The sequence below is a fragment of the Bemisia tabaci genome, chromosome 2, assembly GCF_918797505.1.
Source record: "Bemisia tabaci chromosome 2, PGI_BMITA_v3".
Classification (NCBI taxonomy): Eukaryota; Metazoa; Arthropoda; class Insecta; order Hemiptera; family Aleyrodidae; genus Bemisia; species Bemisia tabaci.
Genome location: NC_092794.1, coordinates 54,932,700 through 54,953,874, shown reverse-complemented (window position 1 = coordinate 54,953,874; position 21,175 = coordinate 54,932,700). Strand labels below are relative to the sequence as shown.

Sequence of the window (21,175 nt, the reverse complement as noted above, 5' to 3'; positions counted from 1 at the left end):
CAAATACATTGACAGGGCTGCCACTTTATTTGGGGACTCCACAACTGAAAACACGGCAACCCTGCTAATGTATTTGCTCCCTTGACCCCCTTTGGCCTCAACTTTAGAGCTTTTTTTGAGCTTGGGAGTTTATTTCGGAGAAAACCAGTGGCATAATCGTGTTTCTCGCGAACTTTTACATAGGAATCAACTGTTAAATCGCAAATTCCTCACACATGCAGCATCGCCATTTACGCTTTTTTTAACCTTTGAAAAAAGTCAACAGATATTTTTGGTGGAAAGTTTTCAATGGACCCCATTGGTCTTACCTTCAATCTCTGATTATAAATGGAAGAAACTCACCATCAAGTTTCAATAAATAAAAAGGCTGGTTTTCATTTACATAAATAAATTGAACTGCTGATCAGCATGGTTCCAAACTGCAGTATTGATGACAATGTGCTACATAAGAGGCCACCACAATGGTTTCTTATTATCAACGAAGGAGGGAGTCAATGATGCCATTTAAAATTTTGAAATGTACTTGAAAGAAGCACCGAAAGATCTGCACACACTATTTCAAAGAAAATTTTCTGCATAATCAACATATTCCGCACATGAATGATAATTACACCTAGAATCATCCTCATTAAATACATTTACTTTTTTAAAGATAAATAGGTAATCATTGAAAAAAAAAGAGAAAATTTGGAGGCACTGCACAAACAAATTATTTGGAAGTATGGTAGCCTTAAGCTGGAGAGAAATATTTGGACTTCATTTTGCAATTAGGAACTACAATTTTTGGCTCAATTTAGAAAGAACGTAGATGCTATTCGTTCCTCTATGCACATAGTTGTCTTAATGGATGAAATGGTTCGTTGCAAAGTGTAGTCCATATTGTGTGCCTGTCATCCTTCGCACTCAAACCCAAGACAGATGCCTCTTTCCCGCTCACCCCTACCACCCCCCACTCATCATAACTATTGGCATAGTTCTGGTCTCTCTAAATTAGACACACGTACACTATCCATTGCGTTGTTTGCTTAGCTCTTACTTAATAATGAGATCCATCCAATCCGCAACTTTCTACGTTCAATATTATATAGTTTTAGCAGAAACTTGATTTGCTTTGCCCATGTGTTCAGCAAGCTGGTGACATTTTAAAGGAATCAGAATTTAAGGAAATTAGAGCTAGACCTGTGATTACTGCCAACAATATGCGATTATGGAGCGAGTGTTTTTGTCGCAATGCCTCTTTGAGTAATCCTGAACGTTATTATAGTTAAGTACTGCCAGGTGGAAGTGCGTTATTTCAAATCTCCCGCTTAAACTATCCCATCAGCTGTAGAATGAGAAAAGTTCAGGGAATTTGGGAAATTTGGTGCTCTCAAAATTCCTTGCGCCTGGCAGCAGTGAGCCCGGGTCAACATGGCGATACCAGCGCTTTTGCGGTAAAAATACGTACTAGTAAACTCCTCTCATGGAAGTGACAGGGACGGGGAGTAGAGTGATTTTGCCCTTTTTGTCAAAAAAGTGAATTGTCGCCGCCATTGCTGTTAGTAGTTTTTCTCCTCGTCCGCCATTTAATCCTGAGGACTCTATTTTTATATATCAGTTAGAACTTTTAAATCATTCAAAATGCGGGGAAAAAACGATTTAGAAGAAGACGAGTCTGGGTAAGTTAGTTAATCGTTTAAATATGTACGAAATCTTCGCATTTTTATTCTCTTCTACACATCGCTTGTGGGCCCTCTAGGTCTTCCAACGCCGGCTTTGCCTGTTATTCAACTTTTTATTTCTTTTCGCTTCTTCTTTTCTCTGTTAGTGCCTTTCGACTATTTTCCTTCTTCATTTTGAATTTCCTGAAACTTTTTATTCCATCAGCTCATTCTGAACTTTTGACTTCGCAAGTTACGGGATGTAATCTCGGCCGAAAATTAGGCTTCAAGAATTTCGGCCGTGTTGAATGATTGTCAAAAAGCTGTTTGTTTTCATGGAGGCCATTTCCGAACTCAACCTCTGGGTGGCTTGGTCTAGTCAAGTTTATCTGCCAAGTTTTAGCCTTTGTTTCTAATCCAATACGCAAGAACCTCCGAATTCTTAGGTACCTTAGGTACTTAATCCACTTGAGTTGGAACTATTTTTGTTTTCCTCCATGTCACTTAGGATCCCACCTCTTGCCTTGAGCATTATGCACATCATTTATTCCTAACATTACAATTTGCTCTTCATGACCAGTGATATAAGTCTCTGCAATAACATTGGTTGCTCTCCCGAGTGTTCTGCTCAATGTCCCAGATTTTCTTTTTCATTGCCCTTAACTGGCCGTGTCCGCTAACCATTGCTCTCTCATGGAATGGCTTAGCGTTACGTGGTTTCAAGTCAGTTCGGTTTGATTGAATTAATTCAGTTGGTCTAATTCTGACTTGCCAAGAAAGGATCTTATTTTTCCTCTCTTAACCATTAGCTTGTCCTGTTAGCTGATGTCAGCTTTCATTGGTTAATGGACGGAAGTTCCAAATTCCCAAGGCGAAAGTCTATTAGAGATGATTGCTGTAAAGCCTTGAAGAAATCTTACGCATTTTTATGTTAGAAATTTACATTCCCCATGTGTTCATTAAATTGCCAGGCTGAATCTATGAACACATTTTGGTGTAGGAACTCCTCGACTGAGGATGTGAGCCCATGTCATGTCATCATATTACATATTCCTTTCTAAGATTTACTAAGTTGAAGACAGCAGTTATTATTCAAGTTTTTATTTCTTATTAGAAGAAGAATTGTAATTTATGTCTTAGAAACCAATGCTCTGTTTTCAAGCCCTTCCTAGCCCGTCATGGTATCACTTTGAGTGATAGGAACTTTTCTTCAGTTTTGTCCTGAATGTATGAAACTTATCTCCAAGGGTCAAAGATTCGCTTTTACCCTCTTTTCTATTATGTGGAACTACCAAGTACTAGAGGTCGTTTTGCAAGGATCAGGTTCATGCCATTTATTCTCTTGACTTTGCTGTGAAATGTGATGTCCTAGTGAGATATCTTTACCATGCTGTACGTAATGCAACTTATAGGGCCAAACAGATCGCAAAGTATCTGTTAAAATGCTGGAAATTCTAATGTGAATACGCATGATATTGGGTAGGAGGTTGGAAGGAGTGGGGTAATTTTGCTTGGGAATCAGGTTTCACTGAATTTTATGGAACGTAATTACTTTCATTGCCGTTCAGAACAAAATTACCACCAAGTGCTTAGAAGATTTAATGAGATATTCAGGGGTGTAGAAAGTGTTCGATCGATTGCGGAGCAATTCTGAAGACACCTAAAAATTGGTGAAAAAATGGGAAGGCACTTGGAAATACGAAAAACAACAAAGTGACAGTAGAAGGCATAAACCAGCTAAGCACATAGCTTTTTGCGCAGGAAGCTGTGCATTGCGCCTTCTTTTGCAAAGAAAAAAGTTATGCGCGGTCTTTCATGTGAAGGAAACAGTTAAGCGCGCAAGTTTTATGTGGGCAGCAATATAGAGGCAACCTCAAAAAATGTGAAATCGACGAACTTTCCGGACCTTTGAAGACTTCTAGATCTTTACCTATGAAGTCCAGAACAAATGAGGTTATCACAGTCTGTATGAGCTTGGTTGGAATGTCTTTTAATCATAACAAAATCATTAATTTCTTTACCTTACTGTCATCTTAGCGCACTACTGGGCTTGTCTCATTCAGTTAGCAGTCAACATTTTCAGAAAGAAATTTTTTGCTTACCTGGTGTTTCCCCTTTCTTGCAATGCGTCCCATCACTCATGCCTTGCTATTCTTCACATCGTTATTTGTATCCTCTGCACTTAGGCAGTGCATATCTAGTTTTCTCCAATATTTTGAAAAGCACATCTCAGAAATAACACACACATCAATGAGCACCTAGAAGGATGTTCAGAAGACCAAGATATTTGTGACATTACGAAATCAAAGGAAGACTCCCAAAAATGTCAAATTAGAATCTAAGTGGAGTTTTTTCTCGGCTCCAGTATCTCTATTAAGATAGTTTGAAGTTGGCAGCAGAGAAAACATAGTTTTGATACAAAGCTGATAACAGTTTCAATCTGTCCCATTGAGGTTTTAAACTTTTCAAATCAAAATGCAGGCCGAATGCCGCACTATGCCATTTATTGGTACAGAAATTGCACACGTCTTGTCCTTTAAGATTCTCTATAGTCATTTTTGAGAATAACTAAGAGTCAAGTTTTTCGGTAAATCTTGATAAAAATCACTGTATTTGATTATTTGCCTCCATTCACCATGGTCTCTTTTCCTGCCCTGCCTTGCCGAAGAAGAATTGTGAATAAGCCTTTGGACGTTATTATATTTTCTTTGAATGGACTGTGTTGGAAATATTAAGTAATTAGGGGCCGGCTTAATTTTGATGTTATCAATGATGTTCCTTATGGCCTCCTGAGTAGGATAAGCTTCTATAATCAAACTCTCTAAATATGTGCCAAAGTCAAGAAACGCAGGGCTGTATAGTGAATGTTTTGGTGTATTTACAGGCAATTTCTGATAGAAATGTTTCAACATCTCATTGGTGATTGAGAAAGCTTTTGTTTTCTTGCTGATGAAAAAGATTAGACGGATGAGAAAAAGGATATGCCCCTTATTGAAAATGGTGTGAGTGGAGGGTACATACTAACATAAGATCAGTACCGCATCTCCATCAGGAAATGAGTACAAGAAGGCCAAAAAATGACTTTTCAGCCCTGACTTTCTTGTCTTGGGCACATAGAAAGTTTGATTTTAAAAGCTCATTGTATCCAGCAAATAGTAAGGAACATCGTATTAAAAACATTGAAATTCCGCCAGTACCAAATTTCTTGGTATTCCAGCATGCGTAGTCCTTTGTGTAATTTTACTTCCAACTTTTCAGAGAACTTAAGGCATTTGCAATTGGATCTAAAGCATCTGAAAATGTCCAGAGAAAATATTCCCAACACCTCAAAGGGAAGAAATATTTCATGGGAGAAAATCTGGCATAATTTGAAGAAAAATACTACATATTTCCTACCCGGGGGGGGTTATACACCATCACATTCTTAGTACAATCATCCTTTAAATGGCTATGATTCAATATTTAGCTGCAATCTGAGTGAATTTTTGTCATCTCCTGAAAATTAAATCCTCTTAGTGAGCTGAAAACTCTTCTGTGACCTATCATTAAAAACGAAGGCTTAGAATTTTAAAATGGTGGGATAAACATTTTAAGGGATGGACTTATACTCTGTATTGTCTTATTAGAGGTTTTACAGGTGGTATTGTTATACACCCCTAGTGCTCTTTTTTTTTCTGTGAAATTTCATGGTTCAAAGACCTGTATTATGTAAAGTCGCCACAGTGTGCCAAGACTACTCTAATGCTCCAATTTTTAGGAAATGACCGAAATGTGTCCCAATTCTCACCATGTAATTGATTGAAAACGAGCTGGTCCCACCTTAAACTTAGTGCAATTTCATTGAAAAAAATTTTACATTGTGAGATTTTTCAGCTTCTGAATTTCTCTTGAATATTTATTGTACTCCTCTAAAGATTCTCCTAGTACACCATGCCAAGAGTGGAGGTATACTACCAGGGTTTTTTTTTTTCTTAGCGTTTGTTTAGCTCAGTGGCTGTTAGGTCCTCAGAGTGAAATTTGAAAACTGAACTTAAAAACCCCTGCAAGACTTTTTTAACTGTGATAGCAAACCCCAGCCAAAGTGAAGATTTCTATGCGAAGGATAACCAGTAAGTTGCAATACATTTAATCTCGCTCAGGTTTCTCCACTCTAATGCAATAAGTAAAAAATTGTTGGTAATGGTAAGAATTGCAAGTGTATTTGACCTTGAAATTTTTTTTTTGTTTCAGTAAATTGTTTGTCGGTGGACTGAGCTGGGAAACTCAGCAAGGTATGTATCATCGTAGGTTTTTTGCCACAGCCTGTGACTTGAATTATAGGTGTGTTGTTGAAGTAAACTTGTCCAATTCTTTTTAGTTTTTCCGTTTGCTAATGCAACCCAACGGTCCAATCGACCTCCTGAGATCATCGAGCGTTTTATAGAAATGTTGGACTTTCATATGTAAACATGCAAGTCATCAAGTAATTCTAACGGAGTCCAACAGTGCTGACCGTTTGGAATCGGGTAGTTCTGCTTCCAAACGTTCCAAACAGTTGACTTGGACAACGCAGCTTTTATGAGATATTTATTCTGTTTTTTTATTTTTTAATTTAATCAAGCAACGAGACAATTACACAGGTCTGCACTTAAAAAACCACTGGGAACATAATGTTTTATTACTGAGTAATTTTTATTTTGTTCTGCAGACTTGGGTCATTTCAGGATGCAGAGCCCTCCTATTAAAGTTTGAATTTTTTCCCCCCAAAATTGTCTTCAGTGAATTTTCTTTTGGCCTTTCATGTACATATCACTTTGCTTAGAAAAGAAAATATTAAACTCTTACTGTGACCGCATGAGGAACGAGCAATTTTCGCCTCAATTTTGGGGAAATCTGAATATTTATGCCTGTGCGCACAGCCATCCCATTTTCAATCCTCACTTTTGGGGCCTCCCTATTTTCGCAAGTGACCCACCGGTTTGCTGTCAAGATGTTTCTGTATCCTTGTACTAATTTATTGTTATTGATGTGTATTTAATGTCGGTTTTTATCAATCAATGTCGTTCAGTAGTAGTTGTCAAGCTGTGTTGATCCGAAAGAAATTAAGGGGAAGTGCAATGCACATCTTCAAGACAATTTTATTTTGGAGTATTGCAATCCATCCTGTCTTTTCTCATCTTTTCCTCTGTGCAACTTGATAATAGGAAAAAAAATCATAGATTCCCACCATGAAACAAAGTATCTACTACAAGATTAGTTTTTCTAAGAATGTGAAACAAGTCCATGACTTTATGGTTGGTTTATTTCATCTCTGGAAAAGTATTATTCAATTGAGAAATACAATAAATCATGAAACATGGTTAAAAGGTAAAATGCTGCATAAAATTGATTGTTGTAGTGTTAGTATTCCTAATCACAGAGAATTTAGTATTAATAATAATAATAAACCGGAAATAGAACTCTGGCAATTCACCCGTCTAGTGATAAAATGGGATTGTGAAAGGATCTTGAAATATGACCCAAAGGGCCCTGCCCATTGAGCCCTTGTTGAAAGTGGCTGTGTAATCTTGTGATTTCATTTATGTCAATAATACTGCGACAATGACTTCACAACCAACCTTCCTGGGGGAGATATGCTCGAAAAATTGACTCTCTACTATTGTTTTAATGACAATAGTTATTTTATCAGTTATAGTTATGTTTCTTTGTTTTGTCTTTAGAAAACTTACAACGCTACTTCAGCCGATATGGTGAGGTGATAGACTGTGTGGTGATGAAAAACAGCGAAAGTGGTCGCTCAAGGGGGTTTGGATTTGTTACTTTTTCTGACCCAGCAAATGTTGCGATAGTTCTTCAAAATGGACCACATCAATTAGACGGCCGAACGGTAAGCACATTATGTTGTACATTCCCCTGTTTGGTTATTGTTAATTCTTGTAGCAAAAAAGGACAACCGGTTTTCTTTTTTCTAATGCCCCTCACCCATGCCTTCAATCTCATGAAATATGCCGAAAGCACGAAATTAGAATAGTTTTTGGGAGAAATTGATCCTCTCAGCAAGGAGCATTCTTTGAGTTTTATTTAAGTTGTAGAAGTGCAGGCATTTCAAGCTCTACTTATTTTGTGACAATTTCCTCTGAAAAGTGCATCTCTATAGTTTTATCTGCTGGGGTGTAAATTTGCTTGTGACTGGACTTGCAAGAAAGGATCCTACTTTCTCAGGAAAATATTTATAGTAGAACTATTGATAGAAAGTAGTCAAAATTTGGAACTTCTTGTTCTTTTTTCGGATAACAATAACTGGGTTCATATGCAACAAAATGTGCACTAATTCTATCTTATTGGCTATGAATGTGTTGTGAGCTCACAATCAGTTGTGGAGCATTGAAAAGAGACGATATCTTCCCCGAAAGTCTGCTGATCACATCAGTCAAGTGAGGTGGTGCTCAACACATTGAAAGAGAACACATGAGAATGAGAACATTCTGTCTCAGTTTTGTTATTTTGAAAATTGCATCTCGATCACCTGGCCTTTTTTACGATGTCACTATGAGGATATTGCATCTGTCGGTGGTAGTTGCTATATTAGTTCTGTATTTTTGCCAAACCAAAAATCCCTCTTAATGCGTGCGCACCTATAAAGCCTTTGTGAGTGTTCACAGTACAATAAGGTATCAGTTTGCAGGAGCGATGTGGACCCCAGAAATAATAGTTTGCACTCTAACGGAAACACCAGTCCCCAGAGAGGAGAAGAAACCACAAAAAGTGCACTGTACCAATCTCCATTGTGTCATAATAATAAAAAAAAAACTCCTAATCCAACTTGCCAATCCTCCCAGGAAGAACTAATTGGGAAAGAAGGGAAACTTTCAGCCTGCTAAAATTCAAAAGTTACAATGTTGGCCCCTTTTAACCCCTCAACACCCGGTAAAGCCCTCCATAAAGATGGTTCTGGATGAAGAACTGTCCAGTCTACAAGGAAGAATGTATCCACTCAGGACGTACTTTAATAGTACAAGAAGAAGCCTGTTGCAGGGAACTAACCATACCAAAGGCAGGGTTATGAAGACAATAGGACTTTGCATCCAAAAAGAAACTGCTGTTAATTCGAGTAATTCTTTCTGATTTACTGAGCATAAATCCTTCACATTCTTCTTGGGAACATGACTTTAGGAGAAGGATGGGAAATAATGTTCCCTCTCATATCTGATTCTAAGAATATCCAATATTCCATTATAACCTCATTGCTATACTTACAGTTTTACGAAACAGTATTAGCTCCACTGACCCTCAATGTAACTTAAGTCAAACTACAATTTTGTAATCATAGTTTTTGTTTTGTTTTATAGATTGACCCCAAACCTTGCAACCCTAGGACATTGCAGAAACCTAAAAGAAGTGCTAGTTATCCGAAAGTTTTTCTAGGTGGTCTGCCTTCTAATGTCACTGAAACTGATCTCCGTTCTTATTTTTCCCGATTTGGGAAGGTGATGGAGGTAGTAATAATGTACGATCAAGAAAAGAAAAAGTCAAGAGGTAAGTTACAAATTATTCCTGATATATTTTCTTATCAAGTTCTCAGTTACGGGTTCCCTCTGCCTGCCCATCCAAAACCACAAATGCTGATTGTGCAGCTTTTGTCACTCTTATCTAAAAGTTCTCACAACCCTCTTACAAAATTTACAAGAGGCATTCAAGGAGAGATGTAGTACAAATGATGAAAATGTAATGAAAAACAAATTGATTGAAATGGATAATGTAAATAAAGGGGTAACATAATCTCACTTTCAGGATTTGCTTTGATTCATTGAGTTCAATTAATTTACCCATTGCGATACTGAAGATTCACCAAGCCAAAATGTAAATTTGAGGATATAAAGAACTTAAAATCGCAAGAAAAGGCCTGAAACTATGCAGAATTAGCGTTTGAAAATTGACTTTCCATTCCTTATGGGATTTCCGATGATAATTGAAATGACCAAATCTCGGTTAGGGTCTATTTCAGAGCAGGGGTTGCAGAATTGAGGAAACTTATCTTGTGCTAAACTTGGTGCATGCAGTAAAATCACTTTCAGAGCAGGGACTGCGAAACTGAGATGATTCTGCTTTCAAGCCCGAATTGTCCCAGTTTCGAATGCTCCACACAAATGAATGCACCTAGCACAATCTAACCCTCTGATTTGTCGAAACTTAGGTACCTACAAGTGCACTCAATCTGACGGACAACTTTCAGCCCCTATCCATTCATTTTTCTAATCTTTAACATTCTTAGGAACACCCGGTCATGCATTTGCCTTTCTCTTTAAAAATGAAGTCAACTTTGAAATATTTTGAGGAAGGTAAACCCCCTCTTCAAATGCAATTATACCTCAGTTTTATTATTTTTGTCTCATATGTTCATATATGTGTGTTTTTTTCCCAATATTTTATTTATTTGCAAATATATCGACGTATTGTGATACCTGCTGCATGAGAGGCTTTATCAACGCAACAGAATTTCATCATCCCGAAGATTTTTCTGTCAAAATGCTCCTTTTCAAGCTTCTCATCCAGAATTACTTATTTGGGGAGGATCATAAAGAAGAGTTAAATGAACAGCATGATTTTTTTTTTGCGCAAACTTTTTTTCTTCATGCCCATGGTTGATTTTCTTTTTTTTAGGCTTCGGATTTTTATCGTTCGAAGATGATGAAGCAGTTGATAGATGTGTTGCAGAACATTTTGTCAACGTTAGTGGAAAGCAGGTACTATTTCCATAGTCCGCTTCTAAATTCTAACTTTTTCAGCGGCTTACTTCTTTTTTTTCCTCTGTCGGTGGAGGTTGTAGTTTGGTTTTGATGCTGTTCACACCAAAACATGGTTAAATGAACCCTCCTCAGATGTGACTAATGATCATTTCCATTCTAACTTCCATTAATACATGTTCTCAACTCTATTACCTCTCTTTGTCTAGCTCGAAGGGCTCGTCCGCTAAAACTGAAAGCTTAGGAGTTGATTTTGGCCAGCAAATTGTTTCCTGTTCTTGATACTCCATTTCCGACAGTCCGGGGAACTGGTTGCAATCATATATATATGTTTATATGTATTTCAGAAATCTCTATATGAAAATCTGTTCTCAACTGTGAGAGCCGAAGTGCGAAAGGGTTGAAAATGGTGAAAACAATTGGCTCTAGTGAGATTTAGATGTGTAGATCATGCTTTATAAGGTTGAATCAGTGAGGGAAACCTCTCGGAGGTTTGTTTAATTCCTTCTCTCTTTAACCATTACTTCAGAGGAAAAATTCATCCTTTTTGTATCCTATAGCACATTTTATCTTGTTTTCAGTCAGTTTGATTTTTACGATTTTTGTCATCTTTGCCAAATTTCATCTAAAAAGGAAACTCTTATTAACCGATCGCTAAAGTGAGACTCGATAGGCAGCATTATTCCTCTGGACTTCAAAACATGTGATCTGCACTTAATCTGTGACTTGCTTTGGCTGTTTACTTTGAAAAAAGAGAAAAAATATGTAGAAACATGACCTGATTGAGTCAAAGGATGCGTAGAGCCGGAAGTTTTAGGTAGTGATAATCAGTGTGCAAAGTGAAAAACAAAGATTGGATGCTGCAGCCTATGCCATGCTGCAGGAAGACCAGCATGGCCACATAGCAATTTCATCAGGAGATTAAGCTTGTCCTATAACTTCTGGTTGTTGCACTTTTGAAAAGTAAAGTGTTGTAGTTTTATGAAACTTTATGAAGTTCTGGAAGTCCAATTCCTCCTGTTTTGGTTAATTCCACTCCATACCTCTATCAATCCCACAGTCCACTTTCTGAACCCGAATTCTAAATTTCTCTTTTGCTGTTCTAAGCTGAAGTTAATTTCATTTTACTCAAATGAGATTAAGTCTCATCATGTATTCATTGTTGAATATCCAAGAGTAGTAGGCGCACCAGGAAAATTGCTTGTGTCTAATGTTGAACAAATCATCTATGCGAGAGTCTGAAAAGAAAACCCTGTCCTTAAGACAATAAAAATTATAGAAAATAGAGGAATGCATGTAAGATTAGGAAACAGTATAGACGGAGCAAGGGAAAAGTCGGGATTTTTACACATCCCTGAACAAAAAAATTTCTTGGGAAGTGAGAAAAAAAGTACGAAAAAGCCATTAAGAGAGGAATGAATTCAAATGATTAAACCAAGTAGAGACCCTGTCTTGACCGAATTCGCCGGTATCCTACCTAAATCCTAGACTCAATCCACTATGCAACAGTTGCAGCCAGTGGACCGTCAAAACATCTGGAAGTCAGATTTTTAACGTATGCTGCATATTCAAATATTAGAAGACTGTCTGCTCATATCAATGATAATAGGCGGGAAGCATTTTACTCATTTAGGAGCATTGAAGGTGCTGAGAGTGGAGAGCTCAAGAATTTGCAGTCATCAAAATACCCACAACCCTCTCTTCCCTTTTGAAGAATTTCTCACAGCAAAACCATTATTCACATGGTCAACAAATTTGTTCAAAGGAAAAATTTGCTTTTGACTCATGCTTTGCCAAATTCTATTTTGATTTCCTATCACAAACATTATCTTAAGGAGGTTGCATTACCAGCCAATGATACCCTTGCAGTAAACATCTATTCCCTGTTCGGATATTCGGTTCAGAGATATAAGCAGTCATGAAATTCCTTTTTGATCAAATACCCTACCTATAAAATCCCCCTCTTATGCATGTACTCTGAAATAATTGATTCAGGAGGTTCCCGAAGCTAGTTGTGGCTCGAAAATCTCACTTTTGTAGGATTCATAGCATTCTTAACCCTTGTGTCATCACTTCAGCATAGAAATAACTTTGCTTCAGCGCTTAAATAGCTAGGAATAACGTCTGAAAATATTTTTACATGTTATTGGAGTTAGGATAGGTAATTTTAACGATTTCTCTGTTGTCGAACCAACATCAAATATCAACAATAATTTATTTGGCATTACTGGTCAAAATTGTTCAGGATATCTCGAACTTTTTAATGGGAAAGGAAGTTGCACAGGATCTTCTCCTGTCAGGAGCCAATCCTTCAGCAGTATCACAATATCGCCGGTTGTGGACCACTGGTCCATAAAATAGTGACTAACTTCCTCCGTGTTTTATTTTTAGGCTTTGGCTTTTTGTCTTTTGAAGATGAAGACGCAGTTGACAGATGTGTAGCAGAACACTTTGTCAATATGAGTGGCAAACAGGTATACATTCTTGCCACTATCTGTTGTAATTATGATAAGTAATTTTTTTCACATGAATAATTTTTGACTTAGAGAGTCCAATGAGACGGTTATACATACCTTTTTTTTTTAAATTTCATTTTTGGGAAGTCCTGAGAAATTGAGAGAGTTCAATTATGCCGATATGTATTTAATCAAATTTTTGCCAAGACATCGCTCTCCAAGCTGCTGAAAATTCGACCCCATTTTCACAGAAAAACATTGTTTCCAAAGATCTTGTGAGGTTTACAGTGTAAACAACTTCTTCTCATGTTTACACCATAGTCTTATACATGTAAGAACCTTCTGTAGTTTCAAGATATGCGGTTCTTTTGCTATTCAGTCTTCTCTCCGAGCTCATTCATCTTACATTTAGACCGATGTAGAAGATAGTGAAAGTTTAGATAAAAACCTTTACGCCCTATTTAGACGGTCCAACTGGAAGTTGGAACAGAATCTTTGGACCAACAGAAGCAGAAGTTGTATCTTCGTGTGTGGGAATTCGATGGAAATACCGGAGTGCGTGTGTCTGGTGTCGAGACAGTATGACATAGCAGGGGTGGTTGAATCAAACTTTTCGTTCCCAACTTTCCATCCAACTCTTCATCCGCTTTTGTTTGATAAACAGTTGGACCATCTGAATTGGGTTTTCAATGAGTTAATGATAAAAAGTTTTGTTAAATCTAGTCATTGGTACAGTAACAACTTACAATCCTCTCTTAAAACGCATTAATCTCGCCAATTCTTGACTGGATAAGATGATCTATGTATTAAGACATGATCTTTAAAGAGAGTCCAAAATCATTCCTCCAACATTCTTCGTGTAAGTGGTAGCATGAAGTGGTTTTCTCCTAGGATGCTTGAGAGCTGTTTTCATAATTCTTTACTATCTCCATTATAGGGTGTATTCGTGTAGACACACCTGCCTCTTTCACTTTGCTTTGCTGTCATGGTAGAATAACAACAAACCATGTATTCTCCAGGATTGAAATCAAGAACACTTTAGGGCCCCAAATCTATTGTAAAAATCAATTTGAATTTTTCATTTTAATTTCTTTACTGAGTAATCCCACGTATTTCTCACCTATCTAGAACTTTTTAACAGTCATTAATGTTTTTTAGTGGTTGATTTAGTCTGTTTTTGATCTATTTAATTTGTCATAATCATAATAGTAATACAGAGCTTGAGGGAGAGCAATGCAAGAAGGGAAACTAGGGGAGGAGTTACATTGTATAGTGCCCAAAGACGAGCCCTTGGTGGGTACATATGTACGAGGCTCAGTGTTATTTGTTAACAACTAGAGAGTAGAAGGCAGGTGAATTGCAGGCATTAAAATGAGCATGCAAGGGAGAAGGATTCTCTCCATATAGTATCTTGCGTTCCTCGACCCAAATTCTGTAAGATTTTGTCAGCAAAAACAATACAATGCTCTAAAATTTGAGGAAGAGGAAAATCAGCTGAAAGCTTGCCTATGTTTCTTGACTTTGGTTTTGCTATAGTCTTTGATGAATATAAAAAGATATTGAGGTTGATGATCTTTACGAAGTAAATTGAACTGAATCTCCAGATCCATAATTTCTCTGAACTGAAGGTCCAGTGATGATATCTCATTTTCGATTATGGTTTTGATTGAATGATGAACTTACATTTCTTGACTTTCGTTCTGCTGAAGTCTTTGAAGAAATTTAACTTACTGATTGAATCAAAATTAATCTTCATAATTTTATCTTGAAATCTAGTTTTGATCAAATGATGAGTTTATGTGTCTTGACTTTCGTTCTGCTGAAGTCCTGGATGAAATTTACTAAGCACTGATGATGATCTGAAATAAACAAATATAATGAATCCACAGGTTCTATTTCTAAGAATTAGCAACTTAATCAGCTGTAATAATATATTGTTTTAAAGTATAATTTGGATTAAATGATGAACTTTTATTTCTTGACTTTCGTTCTGCTGAAGTCTTTGAAGAAAATTGATTAGCTGATGATCTCTTAAATAAAGGGGGAAAAAGGAAAAAAATCATATTTGCGAACCATTGTATCTATTGTTTGGATTCGATAACCGGAAATTCTTTCCTTTTAATTTGATTTTCTTAATTTTGTTACTATTCTGACTAGTCATTTTTAGAAGACCTCGCACCTAAAATGAAGAGATTCGACCCCTAAATTTTGTTATTACTTGAATAGATGTTCCTCATGACCTGAATTCACGCTCAAAAGCTTTAAAAATCAAATTTTCTTTGTTTCGATTTTGATGAAAATGGGGCCGACAAAGAGGAATTTTTAGAAATTTCTCGCACTTGTTTGCAGAATTTTTGCAACACCAGTTTACAATTACAATGACACTAATGAAAATGCATACATGGAAACTTACGTGTGTGCTAGGAGTTATCGAAGTGTCGCTGTCACGGTTACTACCTCAGTGAGCAAATCTTATAGCTTCCATATTAAGGGATGAAATGGAGAGTCCAAGACATAGTTGATTATTTCTGAACCCAGTTGTTTTAGGAAGTTAGGAGATTCACTTTGTTTATGGAAAAGAAATATGAATTTGGTAAAAAATTCACATTTTAATTTGTTTTTAATAAATGTTTCAAAGTTAAGTCCAAGCTAAAAGTTTACAAGAACGAAGAAAAATGTCGATTAAAAGTTTTGTTTAATTTTCATCAAAGGTAAAAATCGCATGGTGGTAGATTTTATGCGGATAGGGATGTTTCAACGTTGCCTACGAGAATGGAGAGGCCGTAACTATGATTCTGTGACGTCACACTATTAGATGAAACTCGGCCGCGGTTTAACACGCGTTCTTATGGGAGAACGCTTGCCGCGCGATGATTCCTCGCCGATATCTTTTCAGGGTTGATCTGACGCAAAATTTCATAAGAATCTTCTCGAAAGAGGATGAAATTTCACTTTAGAAAACTAACTAACCCATTTGTGACATTGTCTAAAAATCGAGGAAATGAAAGCGTAATGCCGAAAATCGTTACTCCACTCAGATTCAAACGGGCCGCTCGCGCAACTTCGGCGGATCTCGCGCAACTTCGGCCAATCGAGGGCCACTCTGATTGGTCCACGCAGCGACTGCCTCACTCATCGATGCACCGATGACCCGGAGATGCTTGTTGTTTTCGGTAAACATCTACTAGCTTGACGTCACACAACTGACTAGTTACGGCCTCTCCATTCTCGTAGGCAACGGTTTCAACTTTAACAACTTTAATTACAGGTCTTTGGAATCACTGTGTCTTTTCACTTGCATTGAATTAATTTATTTTTTTTCTCATGAACTCTTTCGTTTCTTCCAGGTTGAGATTAAGAAAGCTGAACCTCGAGATTCAAATAAAATGGGTGACAATGGAGTGGCCGGGCAGTGGGCTCCACCTCCAACTGGTCATGGAATGGCAATGGGAGGAGTAAGTACTAGTTTTATCTAATTTTTTATGTAAGAATGAAAGATATTTTCTTCGCCAATAATGATGGCAGGCATTTCTCAGCTCCTGTCTAGAATTACTTAGAGTCTCTTTATACTACTGAGAGTCAAGACAACACCCCTCATGGAGTCACAAACGGGAATAAAGATTACACAAATTGAACGTTTTTCGTAATCTTTGATCGGTTCATTCTTAAATTCCTTTCTCCGTTCCTTCTCTCATTCCGTTTGTTCCTTGTCGAACCCGAAATTCCTCGGTCCATTCCAGATTATAATCTTTGCAATTGGTGAAAATGTAATCTTTATTCCCGTTTGTGACACTGTGAAGGCCTAAAATCCGGTTAACTAATCAGAAATGGATTCGCATTGTCTTGACTCTCAGTATGAAGGGACTCTAGAATTACAATGTTGATGGCCAAAGTGAGAAACCAAGTGTCTCCGTTTGCAACTTAGCAGACTTCCCATCCTGCTTTATTTTTTCTTTGGGAAACTAGTTGATGCAATTCTTTGAAAACTTCCTTGATTTTTCTTCTCCTTTCTCAGAATATTCTGTAAAAATTTCAATTTCTAAAGTTGGCCTGTTCCTCCCTGAAGAAGTAAAATAGAATCAGAAACTTTGTAACATTTCAATGTAGGTACGTGGTTTTGAACTTCAATTCATCGATGTGCAAGTTGTACCTTTTTTAGCAGAAAGGGCGAATACCTTGGAAAAAAGACAATGATTCATGATTTGCAACGAAGGTCATAATGAATTCCATCTCAAGGCTTCAGGATTTTAAATCAATCAAAAACCTAAATCACAGAAGCAAAGAAGAAGAAAAATAATGAATTCAACCAAATACTGCACACATTATTTATTTCAAGGTCCTTTGAAAGAAGCACACCTTTTTTCCCTCTAGTTTTTCAAGAATGCTGCCTCTCAGTATGCCTTGCCTATTGTTCAGGATTTCTGCTCCCTACATGACTTCACTAACTAATAGGAGTCACTACAGGCAAATATGGAGATTGAAAGGAATGGATAACATTTTGGGACACATGAAAGGAATCAGAAGAACTGGAAAGGAGAATGGAAAGCTCGTCTAATCCTCTGTGGAGTGGCATCATCAACGAACTACACCTCTAGAATGGCTGCCAGACAGCAAATCTGCGTAACGCGCATGGGACGGTTTTCGAAGGCAGAAGGGGGGTGGTAGCCCAAGTATAGCTAACCTCAATCTCCATTTCTGCCGCTTCTCGCACTTATGGATTACATGTGAAAATGTCAACCTTTGTAAACTTTAATTATTTTGAGGTTTGTTCTCAAATTTCCTATTTTTTGAGTAAAGAAAACCTTTTGAGGAGCGACCAATTTGCCATCTTTTATTGCTATCACTTTATTCAACTAAATTGGGGCAAAAGGTGGGCAGTGTCTTACATGGGTTTAGATGGCAGCCTGCTGTATGAGCCAAAGACATAAAGACGGAGGGCTAAAAGCAAAAAATGAAGCTTCTTTTCAACCACCTCTACTATTGGCTAGAGGATTGGCAGGGAAATCGGGACAAGTTTGAAATTCAAATGTAGGGCGGGAACTAAATAAAATTGCGGAAACAAAGTATTCTAGGTTGATTTTTGCCCAAATTCACTTACCCACTCATATTTTTTTAACTTTAGGTTAGTTTTGGTCCGTCGTCGACCGATTAATTTCATTTGGGAGTAACGGTCATCTAGCACTGTAACGGCCTGTTTGAACCTGCAGAACCACCATGAGCAGAAGAAAAACTATCTTTATCTGAGATTACTGCCTGTTACTGAGCAAAAGTAGGTGTAACATATTAGGACGCAGACCGAACTTTCTTAATATAATCGTTTTAGGCATTTTAAACACGTTTAGAAGAAGAAATAAGGAAAAATCAAGAGGACAAGTTCAAATCAAATTTCCGTTTGCCGCCATGGATTCCCGCGCTCATTTACACACTCACACAAGCACCCAGCGCCAAACCAGGCTTCATTTTTTTCCTGTGCTTTTAGATACGAGCACTCCGTCTTTATGTCTTTGGTATGAGCCCAAGTAAACCTAACCTATATCAACTTCAAAACATTACGGGTCTCTAACACTGGGCAGCCATTCTAGAGGTGCAGTTTGTTGGGCATCATGCATCTCAGCACATTCATTTGGCACCCGTGGGCCTCATGTAATTATTCAGAGAGCGGTGCAGGCTTACCCTACAGAGGTATAGCATGTAAATAATGCTTTTTTGAAATTCACAGACAGCCCCCAAGCCTGGCTTTCAAAGCATATCAGGATTTAGGCAAAGCTTGCGATTTACCTTCGTAACAACAATGGAAACCATTCTATTTTGTTTAAAGTTATGTAATTTTCTCTACTTTAAATCTGTGTTGTTTCTCTTAGGGTATGGGCATGGGAAATCCAAGTGGACAGATGAGTGGTGGTCCGATGGGCGGTATGGGTCACATGGGTCCTGGTAACATGATGCAAGGCTATCAAGGATGGGGCTCCACCCCTCAGACTGGCGGCTATCCAGGTAATACATCTAAATCCTGCAATTTCTATTTTCAAATGACTTCCTTATTCATCTCAACTTCTTTTCTATTTTTAAAATGTATTTTTGGTTGCCTCTCTTAAGTGTTGCCAGTTTCTCTCTGAAAATTTTTTCTTCAGTTATGGGTGTGAGCTATTATTCTCCCTAAAATTTTCAACCCACTCAAGCTTATTGGTCGCATTTTGTTCCTTCTACTGTAGGGAAGGGACCAAAGGATTTTCCCTTAATGCCATCAGATTACTTTCCGTGTATTCATTTTTAATTTCTGACCTCTTGATGCTCAAAATTTAATTTATTACTTTTAAAGGTGTTGCAAAAATTTGTCAATAATGGGGCTGTTAGATTACTGCTTGAGAATCCTCATCAGTATCTGTTGCAGCTGAGCTTCTTAAAACCGTGTTAAGATTACATCATTGGTAAATCCTCAGTTGCTGTCAAAATCAGCAGACAACACACTTAATACGCTCCTTGGGAGCGACAGATTCGCGTTAATGGCAAAAAACGTGATTAGGAGAAAGCTAAACAGAAGACAAATTTGCCATGTTCAAGTGCGACATCGCAAAATCACAATGCAGCATTACGCCCTTCATTGGCACAAAAATGAACTGATCTGCCTGCAACTTATTTTTTAGGACACAGCAGAGAATTTTCCGTTAAAATCTCAAAATCCGATTTTTCAACCCATCTTAAGAAGAACCGCTCTATTGACTTTTGCTCCGTGGATTAAGGTCTGTTTTCCTGCGAACAGTCCCATATGTAGAGGAAAAAAACCTTATAACTTTTAAAGTGTTGCAGATCTTAAGAATGTTGCATAAGTGATGAGTTTCATATGTAATTGTGTATTGATGTAGAAGTTTTAGTGAGAAAAATAGTGTCAATGTTCAAAAATTCTCAAATTGAGCCCTACAACAACCTCATTATCTGCTGTGAAGATATTTCTGCATTTCAAGTTTTTATAGTCGAAGATACTTTTCAAATCGCTTATGTTGTAGAATTTCTGAGCATTCTATCACTAGGGAACAATTGTGCTACAACAAACAAAAAGGCTACGTGGTTATGCGCCTTGGTCGGAGACCATTCTTCACTATTGTAATTGGTGGAAATTTTAGAGATGGAAAGTATTCAATTTGAATACTTCTGACAATCAAAATGATTTTGAAGCAGATGTTCCCATATATTCTCGAACCATCCAAACCACTGGGAGTAGTTGAGGCACTGCCTTCACAACCCACTGAGTTTCAGGTTACACATGGAATGAGCCTTCAACTTATTTTTACACTTATAAATTTGGCAGAGATCCCTTTAAATGGTTAATGACGAACTAACTCCGTACCTTAAATTTGAAAAATATCATAGATGATCAGGTTTGGACCCAATCGTTTTGATGTCGAGTGACCCATCAGTAAGATGAGCTATGTCAATAATTTTGCCATAAATCAACTATTTCAGCACTGAAGGCAAGCATTAGCTCACTGGATCTCAGTCAGATAGTCGAACGTCGATACCTGGAAATTGCCACATGGTATCCTCCAGTGCCTAACAATACTTTTTTTTGTTTTGAACGATAATGAGGGTAATATCATTTGACTAAACAACTTTTCCATGAAGAGTTTGCTTTACCTTGTGGTAGATGTGGATATCAGTTTTTAGGAGAGAGGCCTATGTGGGTTTTTTTTTTGCTTTTTCTTGCATTATTTTCATTCATCTCTCTTTTTTTTCAATTACACTCGCAAATGATCATGTCATAAAATTCAGGTGAATAAGGTCCATAAGTTGAGAGAGGGCTGTTCTTCATTTTTCTCCTGTAACTGAAAAAAAATCTGCCCAAGTCAACTATAAGCACTGTAACTTCTGAACACTTTTCAAACAATTTTTTGTTAGCACTCGCTAAACTTGCTGTCAATGGTATGAGGTTTTGTTATTTCTCGTTTTTATCTATTTAAAATTTAGCTCTATTTTTTAAATGTATTATTTAGCAACCGGTATCAGAATCTCCCTTTCTTATTCTCTCCTTGAGAGGAAGGGGAAGGAAAGAAGTCGATCAATGCCAGGATTGTGATCCTGTAAAACATTTTCGGTCATTGTTTTCCTTCCTAGCCCAATTTTTTCTTCTTTTTTTCCTTCTTTTTTTTTTTGTGATTTTCTCGTTTAGCTGTTAACCACTGGTTATCTTGTAATTTACCATCCCCTTGCATACTTGCTGTTCACAGGGCAGTGGGGTCCCTCAAACCAGCCTCCCATGAATGGTAGGTCAGGCTTATTGTCTTGTTTGTCATGCTGCCCCTTGTTCCATTGAATGTCTTGGCTCCTTTTTCTCATTTTTGCTCTAAATCCCTTTTTATTC

The 21,175-nt window shown here is 37.4% G+C and overlaps 1 protein-coding gene across 13 annotated transcripts in view; it reads left to right on the top strand.

The window, feature by feature from the left end:
- The first annotated feature begins 1,471 nt into the window (after positions 1 to 1,471).
- Positions 1,472 to 21,175, top strand: part of Hrb27C (Heterogeneous nuclear ribonucleoprotein at 27C) — a 46,334-nt gene continuing 26,630 nt past the window's right edge. For 10 of the 13 annotated variants that reach the window (XM_019049719.2, XM_072295848.1, XM_072295853.1 and 7 more), the window contains exons 1-8: positions 1,474 to 1,658; positions 5,871 to 5,911; positions 7,340 to 7,506; positions 8,969 to 9,155; positions 12,755 to 12,837; positions 16,167 to 16,274; positions 18,681 to 18,813; positions 21,042 to 21,077. In XM_019049719.2, the coding sequence (XP_018905264.1) occupies positions 1,621 to 1,658; positions 5,871 to 5,911; positions 7,340 to 7,506; positions 8,969 to 9,155; positions 12,755 to 12,837; positions 16,167 to 16,274; positions 18,681 to 18,813; positions 21,042 to 21,077 (793 nt within the window). In that variant the 5' untranslated portion in view covers positions 1,474 to 1,620. Of the gene's footprint in view, positions 1,659 to 5,870; positions 5,912 to 7,339; positions 7,507 to 8,968; positions 9,156 to 10,280; positions 10,364 to 12,754; positions 12,838 to 16,166; positions 16,275 to 18,680; positions 18,814 to 21,041; positions 21,078 to 21,175 lie in introns of all 13 variants that reach the window. The other 3 variants (XM_072295849.1, XM_072295851.1, XM_072295847.1) reach the window with 2 other exon arrangements.